Source organism: Leopardus geoffroyi, chromosome C2, assembly GCF_018350155.1.
Source record: "Leopardus geoffroyi isolate Oge1 chromosome C2, O.geoffroyi_Oge1_pat1.0, whole genome shotgun sequence".
Lineage (NCBI taxonomy): Eukaryota > Metazoa > Chordata > Mammalia > Carnivora > Felidae > Leopardus > Leopardus geoffroyi.
Window position 1 is genome coordinate 29,122,755 of NC_059333.1, and position 21,730 is coordinate 29,144,484.

At 35.3% G+C, this 21,730-nt stretch overlaps 1 protein-coding gene across 8 annotated transcripts in view; it reads right to left on the bottom strand.

The window, feature by feature from the left end:
• LOC123610712 (multidrug resistance-associated protein 1-like) overlaps positions 1-21,730 on the bottom strand; it is a 91,335-nt gene that overhangs the window by 50,952 nt on the left and 18,653 nt on the right. For 6 of the 8 annotated variants that reach the window (XM_045501629.1, XM_045501627.1, XM_045501632.1 and 3 more), the window contains 5 exons: positions 17,478-17,655; positions 8,043-8,297; positions 5,721-5,786; positions 2,368-2,505; positions 688-834 (listed from right to left, as the gene is read on the bottom strand). In XM_045501629.1, coding sequence (XP_045357585.1) covers positions 688-834; positions 2,368-2,505; positions 5,721-5,786; positions 8,043-8,297; positions 17,478-17,655 — 784 coding nt within the window. The remainder of the gene's footprint in view (positions 1-687; positions 835-2,367; positions 2,506-5,720; positions 5,787-8,042; positions 8,298-17,477; positions 17,656-21,730) is intronic. The other 2 variants (XM_045501626.1, XM_045501630.1) reach the window with 2 other exon arrangements.

Below are 21,730 nucleotides of genomic sequence, written 5' to 3' on the forward strand. Positions count from 1 at the left end.
TTGAGGAAGAGGATTCAATGGAGGCCACCCAGAAAATCGAAACCTGACATTCAAAAAATTTAACACAAAATCTCAGCGCAAAGGGATCATTCTCCACATTCCCTGTGGTTTTAGCAGCTTTCTACTCATTATAATAATATTAAAAGAGCCCCCAGTGACTGGAGACTACAATAAAGATCTGCTGAAGCAGATACCTCATACACGGTTTGTTGGCAGACTGACATTATCAGTGCACTTGTTTCCCTGTCTTATTCCTTCAGTACAGATGAAATGTTGCTGAACCCTGGAGAAACATTCATATCAAGTTCCATACAAAGCATCTAGCTAAATATTTTTTCAACTGAAAACATAAAATGAGACTTTTGATGGCATTATGTCTAACACTACCTTTTAAAGAGCTAAATAAAATAAACTAACACTTAGCAATGAAAACAATATCCTATATGGAAACACTTAAAAGTCATTTTGATAGGAGAAAAGCATAGGCAAAGAAAACATGATTCCTTCGATTCGTTAATGTTCCCTATTACTCATTAATTCGGGGAGATTAATTTTGAAGGCAGTGTAAAACAACAACAAAAAGTGAAATAAATACCGAAAAAAAAAGACACAGAAGTAAAATGTGCAAAACCACAGACTTCAGTAGATGAATGACTCTTCTAAGGTTTAAGCATATTTTGGATGTACCTGGACCACAGCTGAGATCACCATTGGTAAATCAAACAAGGGAAGCTTCAAAATATTAAACAAAGACATAGATGTGAACACTTTAGTGGCTGTTAAAAAGTTTCCTTCATCCAATAAGAAATAGATGCCAAACGTCGCCAGGGACACCTAAAAAATACAGACATGTTCTTTCCTTCAATTATTCAGTGCTAACAACAGTATGAGTTAAAGTCCCCCAAAATAGGGGAAAAAATGTTAAAACCTTTTTTATTGTTGTTTACCAAAATCCAGTACTATTCAGTATGATTGCTGAAGAATATAAAATAATATTTAGATAATACAATTGTGTATCTTAGAAAACGGCATCCTTGAGACCATGTGGCCCAATTCCCTTCTTTCAGATATCATGTTCCTACTGGAATTATTCCCATTTAAAATGTGTACTAATGCACTGTCTGTGCAGAGCCTGTTGGGAATTCTCTTTCTCTCTCTCTCTCTCTCCCTCTCTCTCTCTGTCTCTCCCTTGTCCAATCTCTCTCTCTCAGAAGAAATTTACTTAAAAAAAATTTAAAAAATAAATAAAATGTGTACATCTTTTTTTTTAAGATGGAGTATTATGTAAATTTATTTTCCAATGGTATATGTATACACCCGGACTCATATGTAATGATTATACTTTCTGTGAGTCACAAAATTAACTGAAGAAAGTATGAATAAATCATGGTTCATAACATTTATATTTACTTTTGTAAGTGTCATTTAGAAAGGGCAGAAAAGTTCATATATGCATGAGAATATGCTATCATGTACATAGGACTTATCTTAAGCAAATACTTCTTGGACATTTTTACCAAAGAATTCCAAATGTAAATATCACTTTTATTTTCATAATACTCATATATTTATCTAAATAAAAAATAATAATATTTAAAATTTCCAACCAGGGAGACATATGGAACTTCCCCTGGCCCCCATCACCACCAGGAGTGGTAACTTTGATTAACATTGATGCTTCAGCTCTATGTGGTCTGGTCTTCCTTTGGCTTTCAGTCATCGCTTTATACCTCAAGGCACTTTATATTCTAGTTTAAATAGCATGGAATTCCCAACGCTTACATGGTATGACAGAAAGAGAACACCCTCAGTTCATATCAATTTGCCTCCGAATATTAATCCTATAACTTTGAGGATATTACCAAAGTAGAATGGACTTTCATTTCCTATTGTGAAATGAGAAAAGCAATGCCTTATCATTGCAAGAATGAAACAAGGCAACCTCTATTAACTTGTCTGGCATGCTGGAGAAGCACTCAATAATTCTTCATTCCCTTCCCAACTCCATATAGTATGCCTTTGGGTCTTGCTTAATCACACCAATCAAGGAATTTTATACCTGAAATGAAACTCTTAAATGCAGGTTATACTGTTTAAGGATAGAAAGGCAAGTGGTCGATCTGTGAGAAATTTGTAAAGAAACAAAACTGTATTATAGGTAAAAAATACAGACCAATGAGAATGCATACACTTTCCTCTTCTTTAAAACTTCCATTCTCTAATCTACATAAATCAACGACTGCATTTCATGAAAATGTTATTTCAGATACAGAAGACTCCACTTTGGACACCTTAAGTCCAGGTAATTTGGAGGTGATCTGCAGATCAAATTTGAAAATCAAAACAGGAAATATTATACACACTCACCAAGAATGGAATGCAAGTTAATGTCAGCATAGAAAATACAGCAAGATACCCAGCTGATTTTTGAACTTCTAACTCCTGTTCTCGAATTTCAACAATCTTCTTTTTATAGGAGGGTTCCCATGCATAAAGTTTGAGGATCTGTAAAGGACGCAGACAATGACTATTTGATAAATCAATATCATATAAGAAATAAAAACCTGCACCCATACAAATATACACAGTATACTCCCCCGGCCCCCAACATACACACAACTGTAAATTTTTTTTTTCCAATGTTTATTTATTTTTGGGACAGAGAGAGCCAGAGCATGAACAGGGGAGGGCCAGAGAGAGAGGGAGACACAGAATCGGAAACAGGCTCCAGGCTCTGAGCCATCAACCCAGAGCCCGACGCGGGGGCTCGAACTCACGGACCGCGAGATCGTGACCTGGCTGAAGTTGGACGCTTAACCGACTGCGCCACCCAGGCGCCCCCTGTAAAGGTTTTTTAAAAAAGACATTAAACTCATAAAGCAAATAATACTCCTATTTTCACCTGGGTCAAATTTTTCCTGGGGCTCCTGGGTAGGTCAGTCGGTTGAGCATCTGACTTGGGCTCAGATCATGATCTCACGGTTCATGGGTTCAAGCTCCACGTCAGGCTTTGTGCTGACAGCACAGAGTCTGTTTCAGATTCTCTGTCTCCCTCCCCCTTTGCCCCTCCCTTGCTCGTGCTCTCTATCTTCTCTCCCTCAAAAATAAACATAAAAAAAGTATTTCCTTTTATTATGGGTTTTTGGGGGGTAGATGGCTGGGAGTAGAAAATCACCACCTCTCCAGGTTTCTGTCCTTCTCATCCACCAATAGCTTATTCCTGAGCCAGACTTCAGCAACATCTCAGCTCTGGGCATGAGCCCCACAGTGTTTCTGTCTAGCTTAATATTAGTACTCTTCCTGCTGGTTCAGCTCTCACTTCTGTCCACTCCCATTTCCCCATAGCTATGCTCCTTTCTATGGCCTCTCAATTTCTGGAAGACTGATGGCATGGGACTTCAAGCCATTTTCTGAAAGGTGACTAGTGTTTTGAGATTGTAAACTGGAATATATACAGTCACATACAACCTATTGCTCTGTTTCTCTGGAGAACCCTAAAAATCTCTCACTGGCTCTGTGAACTCAGACATGACACTTAACTTCTCAGAGACTTTGTTTCCTTATTTGGAAAATGAAGATGAGAAGTTATTTTCTTGGGGTTCCTAAGAATTGTATGAGGAAACAGATCCAAAGTGATCATTACAGCATGTGGCACGTAAAAATTGTTCACTAAATGAGAGCTATTATCATTATCAGAGAGAGGCTATCGCATCTGTTTTCTTCCCCCAAACCCCAGGGATGCTGACTGCCCACACCTTCAAACTATCCTATACTTTAAACTTCCCTATACTTGGTCCTCTACCAGTTGTCTAGTATATTCACTGCTGGAACTAATTTCAAAGTTTTGACTTTGCTCAGATATCTAGGAAATGTTCTTTTATTTTATCTACACTGTCCCAGTCTTACTGATAATATAAATTTCCTTTTATGAAGATCAATCTTTATTTATTTATTTTTTATTCATTTAGAGACAGAGACAGTGTGAGGGAGGGGCTAGAGAGAGGGAGAGAGAGAGCGAATCCTAAGCAGGCTCTATGTTGTCAGCACACAGCCCGATGCAGGGTTCAAACCCATAAACTGTGAGATCATGACCTGAGCTGAAATAAAGAGTCGGACGCTTAACCAATTGAGCCACCCAGCGCCCCCCCACCAATATCAGCATTTACAACCTATAAACATACATTGCTACACTTTGTATGAATGCAGGGGTTATCAATTAACCCACTGAGAAGTACTGGATGCATTAGGATCACATTCCTTTGGGGGTGTATGACCTTATTACAGAATATCAGCTATTCAGTAATTTAATCTGAGTTAAATTTCAGAGCTACTTAAGGCTACTCTTATATTCAGATAAGTAAGTGAATCATATCAGTCTCTTTTCAAGGTATCTTTAACAATGTCTTTCACTTCAGTAGTTTTCAATTTTGTGAAAGTTCTACACAGTACAATAGAGCAGAATTTTTAATGATTCCTAAAGTGAATCAATGTGTACATATAATGGGCATATCCTATGTTTGTAATGATAAATGCACAAGACAGAAAATTTCCTATGCAATTGTCAATTCCAGAAGGAAATTCCATGTGGGCTTTACAAATTTTGTCCTTTAGAAAAAATCTAGGGGTTCCTGGGTGGCTGAGTAGTTAAGCACTGGACTCTTGGTCTTGGCTCTGGTCATGATCTCACAGCTTGTGAGTTTGAGCCCCACATCGGGCTGTGTGCTGACAGTGCAGAGCCTGCTTGAGATTTCTCTCTCTCTCTGCTCCTCCCTGGCTTGCTCTCATTCTCTCTCTGTCTCTCTCTTTCTCTCAGAAAATAAATAAATAAACATTAAAATTAAAAAAAAGAAAAATCTGATATGGTATAATCTAGGTGAAACAGAATTTGAAATTCTATCTATCTATCTATCTATCTATCTATCTATCTATCTACCTATCTAGAAAGTTCATGAGGTTGCACTCTTTTATGATAGAGAAAATATTAGTGGAATGGGGGGTAGCTTTCTTAGGGATAAATAATTTATAACATACATTTTGTAAAATACCATTTGTATGATCATTTCCATTCCACCTAAAAGAACCTGAATGACATTTCATCACTTTCCCCATATAAACCTGCCTTCAACCTGATGATAATGTCATTGCCACTCTTGCCTGCCTCATTCCATCTCTTCCACACAACCCCTTAAAACAAGTTATATGTTGTCTCTTTGGGGATATTTATGTTTAATTCTTGGGTGAGAAACAAAAAGAAAATACCTGCATTTTATTTGGTTTCATTTAAATGCTATTTTAACAATAAGAATTCCTATACATGAGACTTGAAATACTCTGCCAACAATTACATGTGCGTGTGTGTGTGTGTGTGTGTGTGTGTGTGTGTGTGTGTGTGTGTATACCTATATATGTGAATCAATGTGTACATATAACGGGCATATCCTATGTTTATAATGATAGTGTTGATGAATGTTTATAGTGTAGTAATGGTGAATGTTTATATCCTATGATATAATGGTAGATAATGTGTATCCTATGTTTATATGATATACTCATATGTATTTTTTGCATATATATATACATATAAATATATATATTTCATTACTTTCCTTCAATATATATATTTCATTACTTTGATATTGAGAATGGTAAAAAATTCATTTATTCACTAACATTACTGTATTCTAAATAGTGAAATTAAAATCACATTCTTTTTATATTACCTTAATTCCATGTAAGATTTCATTGAGTAGTTTTATCTGTTTATCTTTGTTCTTCGTTTGGCTTTTCTATTTAAGGGGAAGAAAATGATAGCATATTTGACAAAGGTTGCTAATAATTTAACTTACTTTGCTACAGCTTTTTAAAAAAAATACAGTCTCTTCCCTCTATTTTATATAATATTTAGTTGAAAAACCATCATAAAATATTCATATATTCTTTCATTGGTAAAGGTAAAAATTAGTTATAAGTAGATATTTTAAAACTTAAAAGTAGCCAGCAGTAGAATAAGAGCAAACTGCATACTTTACAAAATAGTAGAAAACTTATTTACATGTAATTTGTTTAAAATTGAATAAAAAAATAATATCCATCCATACTCTATTTAAATGGGATTAAATCCCCCAAATTTTATCAATTATATATATATATATATATACACATATATATATTTATTTATAATAGAATAAACATAAAAGTCTGTATATTATAAGTATACTATCTTGAGTATTAATACTTTGGAAATTAAAGTGATTAAAATGGATATTTTCAAATACTTATTCTTTTTTGGCAAATAATAAGTACAGTATTTGTATATCTAACAAACTACACACTTACAAGTTACTATCCATAATACTATTTGTGTGATTAGAGGCATATTTTCTGTTTAGTATATTTGTACATAATATTGTACTCTCTTTGAAATTTCCCCCAAATGTATTTCAATTCATAAAAGTTTGAATTTAAATTATTTAAAATCTAGAATTTTTAAAAGCTAGTTTAAAAATATTAATTATAATACAAACTTGTTATTCTAAATAGTATTGTGTTAGTAATTCATAACTATTTCATAGTTATATGGTATTTTCTAGTTTTCATCTCTAAAGACTAGTCATCTTTCTAGTAATTATTTGGTAGTAATTTTAGTAATTATTTGGTGATTGATCTGTATTTAGAAAATTCAGAAAAATATAAAAGAAGGTGTAAATCCTCATCCCTTAAATGTATTCAAGTAATTAGTGAAAAATCTCCCTCCTTCCATTTAATTCTACTCTATAGGTAACCATTCTTAAAAGACTGGTGCTTCATCTCTAGATTATTTCTATGCCTATAAAAATTCATTTATATCTAAATCTGTATCATTTCATTTAGTATTCTCTATCACACCCATGTCATAGGTATATTCACATTTTAAAAAATTTGGGGCACCTGGGTGGCTCAGTCTGTTGGGTGTCAGACTTCGGCTCAGGTCATGATCTCATGGTCTGAGTTTGAGCCCCGTGTTGGGCTCTGTGCTGACAGCTTAGAGCCTGGAGCCTGCTCCACATTCCATATCTCCCTCTCTCTCTCCCCTCCCCCACTCATGCTCTCTCGCTCTCTCTCTCTCAAAAATAAATAAAGGTTAAAAACATAAAAAAAATTGGGTTATGTATATGTACATGTATGCATAATATACACATATATCTGCATATATAGGTTTCTTTATTTTCCCCCTAATATGTGATTGACACATTTCCATGTCAGTACATAGATAGTGTTAATCTTTTATCCATTTAAAAAAATAAAATAAGTGTCATAAGCAATACACCTGCATGTGTGTGTTTACTTTAACACATGAAACCATTCGTCCTTCCCCTTAAACTGTGGTTTTTTGGTGTAGTAAACTATGTCCTGTTTCTCCATTTCTACAGTATAGCATAGTCCACACTGTCTGGTACATGGCAGACATCAAATAAGGTATTAACAGTAAGATGAATGAATGTAAAGTAAGAATATTAAAATTATTTCAGTTAATCACTTACCAACTACTTTCTGGATGTAGTCACTCCTTGCTTACTGTAACCCACCAGCCTCCCTGCCACTCTTCAGACAAAACAAGCACACCCTTATCTCTAGACTGTGTGCACACTGTTACTTTTGCTTAGTAAATCTTTTTCTCAGATATGTACATGGATTCCTCCCTTACCCTGCTGATATCTCATATCCTTCCTGAGGACTTCACTACCCCTGTATATGAAATGGCACTCTGTTACTCTATCATCCTAGCCTAATTCGTATTTCTTCGTATACAAATTAACATCTGGCATTGTGTTATTTACTCATTTCTCAATGCCTTCTCTTCCAATGAAAGCTGGAACTCATCAGTTCTCTTCACTGCAGTACTTCAGCACAGAACAGAAGTCCAATCGATATTGGTTGAATGAATGAATGACAAAGTTGGGTATTTCCACATATACAGAATTTGCTAGATGGTTATTGTCAACACAAGTCAGAAAACGCGGCTTCTGTTTGACGCGTGTAACAGGATGCAGTCTTTTTCTTACCTTTAGCTTTTTTACTCTAGTTGCAACCAAAGCATTTATTGGTATAACCAACACCAGGACTGCTGTCCCTGCCAACACTGCTGGACCCAGCTCTTGCCAAAGCAGTGATACGGCCATCAGGATTTGTAAAGGGGCTGACCAAAGGAGATTGAGATTTGCAGTCAAGTCCATGAGCTGCTGGGCATCTGCTGACATCAAGTTAATAACTTCCCCAGTTGAAAACCTCTTTCGTGAGACATTAGATAAAAGTAGGGCCTAGGAAAAAAAAAAAAAAAAGCAGCAGCAAAATATTTAAGAGTTCTGTAGAACTTGGGGCATTATTATCATCAAACAATGGTAACTTTTAATATCAATTTTTAATATATTTAGGAAAACATACAAGATTATTTATGTATTAGGATTATAAAATATTGAGAACTTTTAATGTTATTACATGAGGAAGATACAATTATTGATCAAAACATACAGTTTTAAAATTCACTGCATATTGGTAGAGAGTAACATTTGTATTCCCAAGCAAATATCTTCACTAAGAACCCTCTACAAATTGCTGATTACAAAATTTAAAAAAAAAATCTGTTCTAGGGGTGCTTAGCTGGCTCAGTACGTACAGCATGTGACTGTTGATCTTGAGGTCATGAGGTCAAGCCCCACAATGGGTATAGAATTCACACACAAAAAAATCTATTTTATATTTTTAGCATTGAGGATCTTCTCTATCCGTTGGCACCCCTAAAATGCTAAACCATCTAAATTTTATCAATACAAAGTACATAAAAGAATCAATAAATATCTAATGCATGCTGATGAATAGTATTATGCTTGAAACTAGAAAATTTAAAAATGACACTATCCTAATTCTCAAAAAGATTATAATCTGGTTGTGGAGTCTACTTACCACCACCCCCCCACACACACATATACCTCCCACACAGAATGATAGTAAGTATAAAAATAGCTAAGAAGGGCTATGGGAATTTAGAAAGATAAAAATATTGGAAAGGCTTCGTGGAGCAGATGGAAATACATTTTTTCTTCCAAGGCCCAATTCTCACTTTGTCTCTATGCACATTATTTTAATATTTGTATACTGAATTCAATATTCCCAAGTTTAATTATTGGTAACTCTTACTAAGGTTGATGTTAGAAATTCATTTATTTAATGCTCCACTTATTTAAAATTCCCAGTGAAATGAAAAAATAAACTGCAAAAGTAGTGGGGAATTGGTATTTGTACTGGAAGCCAGGCAAAAGTTCATTCATATGCCAAGAATTTTAAGGAACGTCCACTGCACTGATTTAAAGAGGGACAGGATAGACAGCTGGGGCTAACAAGAGTAAATGGGATATAGGAAGCACTCAAAGTCTATTTTTTTCAACAAATGAATAATAAAAAGCCAAAGAAAAGGCCTATATTAAAAATAAGTAGGTACGACTTTCAGTGGAACTCTTCTATAATTCCTGAGTTTAAAGCAGGAGGGCTTCATGTAAGAGAGAGGTACACCTTCTTGGGGGCAGGGGGGGTGGTGGTCTGCACAGCCTCATTAGGTTGTATCATATCCATATCCATATCATAAGGGAGCATCATAAGGTTCCAGAATCCCCCTAACATTTATGACTGCTGCAGTGTTCAATCCTTGTTTACATTTCTACACAGTAAATTAGAAACAGTTCTATTACTGACTAGTAATGGGGGGACAGTTGTGCTAGTGATAAAACAGAATGACTACTACTGCCACAAGAGGGGGAAAAAAAGAAAAACATATTAGTCATTATGATATTAAGCTTTCCCCAAAGGCAGCTCTTTAACCTTCCCCTAACATGTTACTGATCGCCTAATTTGGCCAAGTGAAACCATGGAAATCCTAGAACTGTAACTCTCATTTCATTAAGTCTATAACATTTCTTAAGAGAGGACCAATGATCTCTAATAGAATCCACCAGCAACTTATAATTATAAAAAGTTATAAACTATTTTCTCTCACACTTATAGAAGGAAAAGTTAAAGAGTATTTAGTATTTATGAAAATACTAGCAGATTGAATAGTTCAAAGTAGCTAAATTATCCAAGGAATCAAATAAATGACCTATTGGAACAAAATATACCACAAGAAACATGAGAAATATATGAATATCCCTTTTTACTCTTATAGCAAAAGAACACGATAACTGTTTAAAATGAGTAAAAACAAAAAAGAGTAATTTAAATTGAAAATACAAATGTCAAATTGTTTAAAATTACAGTGGAGGCACCAAAAGTCCAAATGGATGTTACACGAAAGGATTTTTTTTTTCAATTTTATGTTTATTTTTGAGAGTGAGAGAGACAGAGAGAGACAGCAGGGGAGGGGGCAGAGAGAGAGGGGGACAGAGGATCTGAAGCAGGCTCCCTGCTAACAGCAGAGAGCCTGATGTGGAGCTTGAACTCGCGAACTATGAGAGCATGACCTGAGCCAAAGCCAGACACTTAACTGTTTAAGCCACCCAGGCGCCCCCAAAAATGGAATTCCTAAACCAGTAGATATGTTCAAAAACTTTTCCCAGATATTAGAGAAAACATATTTTAAACATGAAATATTAAAAAAAAAAAAGATTTAAGGCATGGAGGAGTTTCAGGTAGGTATACACTCATGGGATATAAATATACACACATATATGTATATATTACATAAGTATGTTTTAAATGTATTATATTTATATGAATATATTAAATATATATTATAAATATATAAATACATATTAATATAAATATGATGTATTTATATTAATATGTATTTACATATACATTTATATTTCTTTATAAATACAGATTAATGAATAACCAACTTGTAGGGTGAAATGCCTGGGTTCTAGGGCCAGCCAGTAACACTATTTCATAACTCTTTGACAGTGGGTAAGTTACTCAATTGTTCTGACTTTAAGTTTCTTTATATTACATATTTAAGCATTATATTGACAGCTACATCCATATCTATAACTGACCATGTATCTATTTCTATGTACATAATAGTGCTTAAAACAGAGTGCAACATATATGTTTGTATGTGTCTATTATATACATGTGTGTATATTATATATATATATATATATGTAGACACATAAATACATAACAATTACTTTACAAGTAAAGAATAAGAAATAATTAAAGATAAAACAGAAGACAATCTCTCTGATTGAAGAAAATATTTCAAACCAAAAGCAATCAGGAAGTATCAGTCAATTTAGTTAGAAAACAGTACCTTCTCTTATCCTGGTAAAATTTGCAAATTCTATAATGTTAAAATTATCCTTAGAAAGATATACTTATGGGGCACCTGGGTGGCTCAGTCGGTTGAGCATCCGACTTCAGCTCAGGTCATGATCTCACAGCTCATGGGTTTGAGCCCCACATTGGGCTCTGTGCTGAGTGCTCAGAGCCTGGAATCTGCTTTGGATTCTGTGTCTCTCTAGGCTCTCTGCCCCTCCCCCATGCTCTGTTTCTCCCTGTCTCTCTCAAAAATAAATAAATATTTTTAAAAAAATTAAAAAAAAAAAAGAAATACAAGCACCCAAACACAGTAAAATTAAAATAAAACAGGTTATCTGAAAATGGTGGGGTAAGAGGTGGGGGTTGGCAGCAGCTGTAAAATCTGTAGTCAGAAGACAATACTGCTATGGTTATAAAGAATGTGTGGAGGGGCGCCTGGGTGGCTCAGTCGGTTAAGCGTCCACCTTCGGCTCAGGTCATGATCTCGCGGTCCGTGAGTTCGAGCCCCGCGTCGGGCTCTGTGCTGACAGCTCAGAGCCTGGAGCCTGTTTCGGATTCTGTGTCTCCCTCTCTCTCTGACCCTCCCCCGTTCATGCTCTGTCTCTCCCTGTCTCAAAAATAAATAAACGTTAAAAAAAATTTAAAAAAAATAAGAATGTGTGGAAAAAGAACTCCAATATACATTGAGTGAACCATATGTATCATGAGTGAAGATGGTAAACAAGGTGACAAGTAAATCAGGCAAAAAATGACAGTAGTAGGAAAAAGTGTAGTGTATACATATATGAAAGTTTCTGCTATGAATTTAAATTGTTTGTGTCATATAACAAAGAATTTTCTCAACATGTTTGGTCATGACCTATTATGAAATAAATAATAGATTATAAAAAAGTATATTACACATATATATGCATGCATGTAAAATAATTAGAGGAAATTACATCAATGATTACCTTTGCAATCTGGAATTATGAATTGCTGTCATTTTGTCTGCCCCATTTTATTCATTACACATATTTTCTTCAATATACAAAAGAAAATTATCTTTAAAAATTAACTGCTTTCAAAATATTAAGATTAAAGGGCACTATATAAATGGATGTTGTTCTGCATTGCATTTTTAACATCAGGAGCACTGATTTTTCTTTCAATATTTTTTTCTGCCAACTAAACTTTTACATTTCTGTGAGGGACAAAATTCACAAGGCATGAAGGGGAATTTAGTTACCATTTATTCCTAAATTACACAATCTAAACTGCCTCTTTGTTATACAAAACAATTTGGAAGAATACTGCAATATGACACCACAAGTATACTGGACGGTGCAACATACTGAAAAATTATCTGGTAAAAAGTATTTAACCTTATAAAAGAGAGAAAGCAACACTGAGGTAAAAGGGAAAAAAATGTAAAATCTAAAACCATATGAAAAGTTGAGAGTTTATAAATACTCTGCAATCAAAATGAAAATTAGCCAATTTTCATTTAACAGTCATATTGTAATCGTAATCACACTCACAAAGCTCTGTTATTTTTAAATTCCATCCAAGTTTGAGATTTCTTTTCTAGAATATTGTAGAATATTGTCTTTATCTAGTCTACACACACACAGCACAGGTAGGTGACTCATCACATTGTGAAACGTCATTGATTTCATATATTGAATTATACTCCAACAAGAGCCAGATGAGCCAGGTATGGCCCCAGCCTTTAAAAACATCTTATTGACTGGAGATATCTTGACTATCACTGAACTCAATTCACCAGTATCTCATTTTATCATCTGATGGTGAAATATGTTTGCCATTTCACATTCTCCCTCTTAATGTATGTTTTCATTTCTAGACTCACTGCCATGGCTCTGGTTCATATCTTTACTTCCAGAACTATTAATATAGTTCTAAAATATTCTTTATTTCCAACCCAACCTATTTTAATTACTTTCTCCTGATTATCCATCTGTCCTATGGCTCAAATGAGTCCTAACTTCCTCTAGAACTAAAGTACATTTTCACAATGTAGTTTGCAAGCTTCTAAAAAAATGAGCTGCAATCCCTTCTATCTTACCATCCTAACCCTCCCCACCAACGTGCTCATAAAATATTATCTCTAGCTACATTAATCTACTCATCATTTTCTGAGTAAGCCATGTATTCATCTGTGGACTCCCTCCCACTATATATTTCCAACAGTAGAGCCTTTGCCTTATGCAATTCATCCTTCAGACCTACGTCATGCAATATTATGCAATATTAACCATGACATTTTTCCTGACCAACGCTGCTATAAGTCACAGAAATCACATAATTTAGAGCTGGAAGGGCCCTAAAAATTCCTAACCCAGTGATTCTAAACCAAAAGTTACTATACTTCTAATGACATAAGGTGTACCTAAAGGTAGACCCTCGTAACATTTATAAGAACGCATTCTTCTTCAATTCCACTGCATGCAATACAATATGCCAGAATTATCTTTCTGACTCTACGTGCATGATATGGATTCTGCTTCTCCTAATCCTGACCACAGTAGAGTGTCTTTATTTTAAAAAAATATATCTGAGGTGCCTGGGTGGCTCAGTCGGTTACGCGTCCAACTTCGGCTCAAATCATGATCTCACAGTTCATGAGTTCAAGCCCCGTGTCAGGCTCTCTGCTGTCAGCGCAGAGACTGCTTCAGATCCTCTGTCTCCCTCTCTCTACTCCTCCTCCATGCTCTCTTTCTCTCTCTTTCAAAAATAAATAAACAAAAATTATATATATATATGTATATATATATTTTATCAATTTTCTTGCATTTTATAATTATCACAATTAAGGTAAGAATAAATCTTTAAAGTACAAATGTAGACAGTCTAGGCACTGTAATACTATCCAATATGGTAGTCATTAGCTATATGTGTGGTTATTACATTTAATTAAAATTAAAAATTCATCTCCTTAATCTTACTAGCTATAGTTCAAAGGCTCAATAATCATATGTTACTAGTGGCTGCCCAACCAGATAGTGTGGATGTAGTACTTTTTTTAGTTAAAAAAATTGTTTTGAAACTTTTATTTCACTTTATTTTTTTCCAGATATCCCAAATCCTCATATTATTCCTTCAACGGAAAACAAAACTTTGGTCTCTAACTCAAATCTTTTCTCTTTGTCAGCACTCCATGTCTCAAATCTCTCCTGTTTTTCCTTTTCTCCTCCCTCTTTTAAAAATTGAGATATATTGGGGTGCCTGGGTGGCTCAGTTGGTTAAGTGTCCAACTTTGGCTCAGGTCATGATCTCACGGTTCATGAGTTCAAGCCCCGCATTGGGCTTTATGCTGACAGCTCGGAGCCTGGAGCCTGCTTTGAATTCTATGTCTCCTTCTCTTTCTGCTCCCACCTCTCTCTCTCTCTCTCTCTCTCTCTGTCTCTCAAAAATAAACAAAGGGGTGCCTGGGTGGCTCAGTCCGTTAAGCAACCGACTCTTGATTTTGGCTCAGGTCATGATCTCACGGTTCGTGAGCTCAAGCCCCACACTGAGCTCCATGCTGACAGCATGGAGCCTTCTTGGGATTCTCTCTCTCTCCTCTTCCCCTCCACTGCTTGTGTTCTCTCTCTCTCTCTCAAAATAAACTTAAAAAATAAATAGACAAACATTAAAAACATTTTAATATAAAATTGAGATATATTTAGTTGACATACATTAGCTTCAGGTGTGTAACATAATGCTTCGATATGTGTATATATTGCAAAATGATCACAAGTCTAAACATCCATCACTACACATAGTACAAAATTACAAAATTTCTTGTGATGAGAACTTTTAAGAACTACTCTCTTGGCAGCTTTCAAATACAAAATATAGTCACCATGCTACACATTATATTCCCATGACATTTATTTTTTAAATAAAAGTTTTATACATTCTGATCATCTTCACCCATTTTTAAAATCACAAAGATTCTACTGGACAGTGTTTGGTAGAGGAATGCTCTCAGACTGCCCACATTAAACCCAGGATAACTGATGCTGCTTTTGAAGCATATCCCATTTCTTAGACCTCAAGAATTGTCATGGAGCCGTACCTGTGACCTAAGGTGTAACAAAATCTGAGCTTTGAGACTCATGAACTCCTAAAGTGATCAAGTGGAAGGAGGCCCCTGCTTTTTCCACAAACCTTAAAATTGGTATGCCCTGACCTTTATTCCAAACGAGCAGCATGTGAATGGACAGAGAACAAGAAAGTCCTAACAGCTCCCCTCTTCAACAAGAACAGGATCTGAGATCAGGTTTACCCCACTCTAAAAACAAGTCCTTGATGAACTAGAGCCAATGTCAGATTAATATGGGTATCTGGCACCACTATGAGAGACATTTTGGACATTGAGTATCTAAGTATGATGAAAATCAGAATTCTACAACCTGTAAAGAGACAAAGAAGAGAAAGAGAAGAGAAATGTAACTACCCTAATTAGTTCCATGGAGAGAGACTCCCTCTAGAAAGCAGGTGTAGGATAGGAGACTCAGAAAAAAAGCCACCCTTATAAAATCAGTGGCATGTGCACATGCTACCTCAGTGCATCAATGCAGGTTATAACAACAGGTTGTAATGTCTTCTGCTGCTTGTTTGATGGACTTGGAATTAAATCATAATCCCTATGGCAAGGTCTACTGAGCTGGCTTGATTGATATACTCCTTTGATCCTGAGTGTTCTTTGTTCTTAAACAATCTCTCTAAAGAATCTATGGTTTCCTCCCTGTAGCCAGTGTGACCTTTTACGTTATTATCTCCAAGGTCTCTCTGCCCTTGTAAGAGTCACCCACAATGCTTGATTTTCTTCTTTTTATTTGACAACTTGTTCTAATTTCTACCACATTCCCCTCTTTCATATTTGCAAATCCACCCAAATCCTACACTCAAACTCCAATGCTTTAATCACTGAATGAAATCCTATTCCATATGGACTGTATATCAAAGACAAGTGTTAGCATTTAAACTGATTCCTAGATTTGTTGACATCTTTCCTCCCTATTAGGATTTCTCAGAATTTATAGCCTCTAGAATTATGACTGTGGCAGTATGACCCAGCACTTGGGCTAAAACCATTCCATACTCCCATTTTGGCCCAATATGGCCAAATGGCCTGTAATGCTTAATGCCCAGCTCAGTCCAAATTGTAATACTTCCTTCCACTCATACGAATTCTACACCCGTCCCAAAGACCACTTCAAGGCTTCCTTTCTATGTGAAACCTTCCTTAACCGCACACAATCATTGTAGATTTCCTGTTCTTTTGACCTCTTATAAAACCTGCATTTAGTTCCACACATCAATTATATATGCTAATAATTCCCCCTAATTTCTTGAAGGAGTGGCTTGTTTATTTATTTACTCAGACATCCAGCTTTTTATAAAAATGTATAAAAGCCACTCTCCCAGATGATAAAAGTACAACAGGTAAATAGGTTTCTATTCCAAATCTTAAAGAGCCCACAATTTACAAAAGGGTAGTGAGTAGGAATGCAAAATACACTTAATTGAATAATTCAAGAGATAACTACTGGAAGGAAGAAATTCCTTAATAGTTTAATTATGATGTAAATAAGCTCTTTAACAGTTTAATTATGATGTAAATAAAAGGCTCTGGATGGTAACGAGGTGGTATTTAAAACTGTATTTTCAAGAAAGAACAAATTAAACTTCAGGGTTATGACAAGTATAAGTATCAGCCAGGTTTCGTTTCTGGGGGTGCAGTGCAGAGGCAAGGCACAGAATGAAAGAGAAGCAGATAATGACTGCATAGAGAAAGATGGCTTTGTTGCATGAGAAAGCAGAGTGAGCACAGGAAGAAAAAAGTAGCATGCAGAAAGAAAATGATCATGAAAGGAAGAAATGTTCGTACATAAACACAGACAAACATGAAAATACTCAAGGCTATTGTGTGAGGAGGAGTTCAGTGACACAACAGTGGACAGAAACCATCATCTAGTTTCCTGGATTAGGGCTCACTAGAAGTTTCAGGGACTGTAAGGACTATAGAGAACCATATAGAGAAATTAATACAACCAGTATTGATGAGTCAAAGTTTTTTAAAGCAAAATAAATGTATATTCAACGGGCACTCTAAGAATTTTTAATATACTATAGGCTATTTCAAAGCATACAATGAAAGAATCCATTTAGAAATTGAGAATTCCTTAACTTTTTACCTTTTTGTAGATGAGTCCAATTACAGCTGTCTTAATTTTTGCTGAAGTGAGCATGTTAAAACGTTGATATTGCTGAAGGATCAAGGTTTGCAAAAAGACTACAACAAAAAGTGCCAAAGCATAACCATAGCCTCTCCATCCAAAATCTTGGCGATGTTCACAGAAAATAATCATTTGCCTGAATGTCATACAAAAATTGAGAAAGGGGAAGAAATGTTAAACATCTAATAGTTAAATGCTAATTAGAGTTAAGTGTTTTCAAACTAATACACATACACATACACACACACACACACACTTATTCTTACTTGTAGAATTTAGTGATTCATTACTTAAATATAACATCCAATGCTCAGCACAAGTGCCCCCATTTATTTTTAATTCAAGTATTATATAATAAAATTAATAGAATCAACAGTTACTTTCAGATGCTTTTGAGTGCAAGGTTATTTTCTAGTTTTCATATGGTAATCTCATCAACTAACTGTTCTGGTCTAACTTCATCATGAAAGTTAAGATACAGACACTTAAAGCTTCTGTTTTATCATAATCATGCATTTTGTTAAATATATGGAAACATGACAGTTAAAATTTAAGTAGTGAATCTCTTAAAATGGCACATAGTTTTTTTTCAAAGGTCTGAATTATATCTCACCTCTTATTATTACATTTATCCTATCCAACTCCCCTCTATTCTATCTTCCCTTATTTTCTCTTAAGTTTGGTGAAGGCAGGGCCATGATATCAGGTCAATGCTGGGGACAATGCTAGACAATGGGGACGGTTCTAATCAAAACGATCTTGGTTGCTTATTGTCCTTCAACTATACACTGCTTAAAACTCAGAATGCCTGATGTCATTGTTAATAACATTATAGTGGTACTCTTAACCTTTTTTCAACTGCCTCTATGTGACTAATAATAATAATAATTTTAAAAGACTACATATACTCTACATAATGGTGGAAACAACTTGGATATATTCTTTCTGATACTACAGATTAATACATCATTTATTTTGCAGGCTCAGTTCTTGATTTAAGTAGTTCCTGTTATTTTATAGGTAAAAAGTATAATATTAGAAGATGTTTTAGAAATATACCTTTTTTTACTCTGAGTTCTGGAGATACAGAAATGTGCTTTGTCATTGTGAATAGCCATTTTGAATGTACTTAAGGTTATACTCACAGGAAACCACATGTAATTAGGTAAGACTATACCTAAATTATTTTAAGAACAATGAATTTAAAAATTCATTGTTTAGGGGCGCCTGGGTGACTCAGTCGGTCAAGCGTCTGACTTCAGCTCAGGTCATGATCTCACAGCTCATAGGTTTGAGCCCCATGTCAGGCTCTATGCTGACAGTTCAGAGCCTGGACCCTGCTTCGGATTCTGTGTCTCCCTCCCCCGTCCTTGCTCGCTTTCTCCCTCTCTCTCTCTCTCTCAAAAATAAACTTAAAAAAATAAAAAATAAAAATTCATTCTTTATGTGAGTTTACATTTTTAAAAAATAAAAAATTGATGTCTAAGCTTGGATCTATTTTATTCGCACCTTGGACAGCATATGGGTGAAAAATTAAAAGCAATCTGTGTTGCTTTATAAACCAAATTGCTTTATAAACCAAGTACTTCAAAATATTAACTTTATTAAAATTGTACTTTGGAATCAACTATATACCAACCAGTGTTTCTAAAATGACTATTAAAACCTCTAGTCATTGAAAATTATTTGGAGCATTGTATATTCTCAATGACACTATTAAATTATTCCATACCCCACCTAGATAAAATAATAGGAGGTTTGGTACTTATCAGTGGATCTGTATCAGATGCTATCCATTGGGACACCAAATTATTTTTACAAGAGCAACTTACTGAATGTTTTCTTGGTCTGGAAATTAAATTTCCTGAAAGAAGTGCACTATTCTTATTGTGGATATATCTACCTATCAGACTTTTTCCTTTCTCATAAAATCAAACAACTAAATGACTATAATAAGTATCACAGTGGGTCTACACATATAAATCAGGAAGTACTAAAAATAATCTGTGATCAATACATGGTGAAGACCATAAAACCATATTCATCATATCAGATGTGAATACTCATTTTTTTGTTTGACTAATATAATAAAATTCATAGAAAGGGGGAAAATAGTAAGCACAACAATCAGCAAGAAACATGTTTCTTCTAACAGTAAATTAATGAAAGTGTTATTTTTAGATGTTTGATTATTACATATATGAGTCATGATAACAGGACAATATATTTTCATCCTTACAAACAGTCCTGTCTAGTACTTTTCCTTATCAAAAGAAAAAATAGACATCTCGAAATTAGCTAAAAAAAATTAACTCCCCCAGGCTCGGATTATGATCATACAAACTCATAAAATTCTTTCTTTTTTTATGTTTCAACTTTTTATTTACATTCTAGTTAGTTAACATATAGTTAAACTCATAAATTTTTTTCTGATCATTTATTCCTCAATGTGGAAATATTAAGGCTATTCATCTACTTTAGAATGAGAATCTCTTGATTCTCTTGATTCTTGAAGAGTATAACTTTGGATAAGCCCATTTATTTAGTATTCTATTGAGGAAATGTATTTGAGTCCTATGTGCCAGGCTCTGTGCTAGGTGCTAAGGACACAGACATTGAGTAACACATGATCCTTTACCAGGAGGAGCTGGAAGTCTAGGCAGGAAGAAATACACATCAACTCATTTCAATACAATATTGACACTACTGTTTTGCAGGTATGGTCAAGCTAGAATGTTACAAAAGTATGTCATAAAATTATGGGCACCATTGTGTAACCCTTAGGCAAGGAGTTAGCAATTCTTTAACACCCTATTATAGACTGCAAATATTTGGAGAAGATAGAGACCCTGAATTGCCATCACCTATAGCTATTTTAGAAAACAGTAACCACAGTGAGATTCTAGAATGAGTTTTTGAGCAGTAGTCATTGGAAAATAGGAATCAGAGCATGCCTAAAAATGGCTGGGAATGTCTTACTACACCTTTCACTGACAAGTTAAACCTAAGTATTCTAATTCTCCTCCCCTTGGCTCTGGGCTAATTTAGGGGCTTGTGTGACCAAACTAATGTGGCAGAAGTGACACTCTGGCTCTTCTAAGTCTAAGTCATAACAAGACTTGTCTGAGCCTCTTGGCATGTTCACTCTGAAAAAATCCAGCTGCCATGTGAGAAGTTCAACTTACCAGAGACTCCTGTGTTCAACCTAACCATTTGGAGAGGCAATGGAGAGATAGAGACAGACAGACAGGCAGACAAAGATTGATATCAGGCCATTTCCACCCATCGTAGCCCGGGCATCAGTATGTAAGTTAAGAAGCCATCCTGGACATTCCAGCACCAGTACACATAAAAAAGAACCAAAGTAACCCAGCTAACAGCCAGAGCCAAGGCCCACAAAATTTGTCTCTACTTGAGCTGCTACAGGTCTCTCCAGCCATTCAAGCTACTCAGCTAAAGCCACCATCATGGTGGATCAAAGAAAATCCATCCCTCTCTGAATACACAAGATTATGCCTTGTTTCTGTAGCGCAGTGATTATTGTGTTTGCCTCACAGATATTTGTGAACATAATCATCATTGTTCTATGCCAATAAATTTGACATACTTAATACTACGGCAATAGATCACCAGTACAGGGCAGGAGAGGAAGATGCTGTTTAATATACATTTCTGATAGATTTCTGGCCAAAGATGAGATAACTCTATGGCAACTCCTTAAAATAGCCGGGATATATAAGGGTGAGCAGCAGAGGTAGGGGGAAGGAAAGGTATGTTACCTTGTCTGCGGGGGATTTTAACCCAGCAGACATTTGGATTATATTTCCGTAGGCAAGGGAACCAGACTTTGGGGTGAAAAATGACAGGACCAGTTTTCTGATAGCAAAGAGATATCTTCTTGCCCTAGATTCCCCAACACCATTTTCTCTGGGTTCTCCTCTCTTTGCACTATGCACTCCTTCTCACTGTCCTTTTGTGGATTTCCCTATCTTCATTAATTCCACACACTGGAATAGCTGATTATCTACAGAGATGTTTACTTCTCCTTATCCATGGTAAGGTGGTCTCATCCAGAAAAATGATTTGACATACCCAATCTAATTTGTTGGAACAGTTCCCAATTTTATTATCTCAGCTAATATCTTTCTTAACTCCAGACTTAAGCTTACTCAATCTTTTTGGATTGGCTAGATGGCTATCAGGGATCCCCA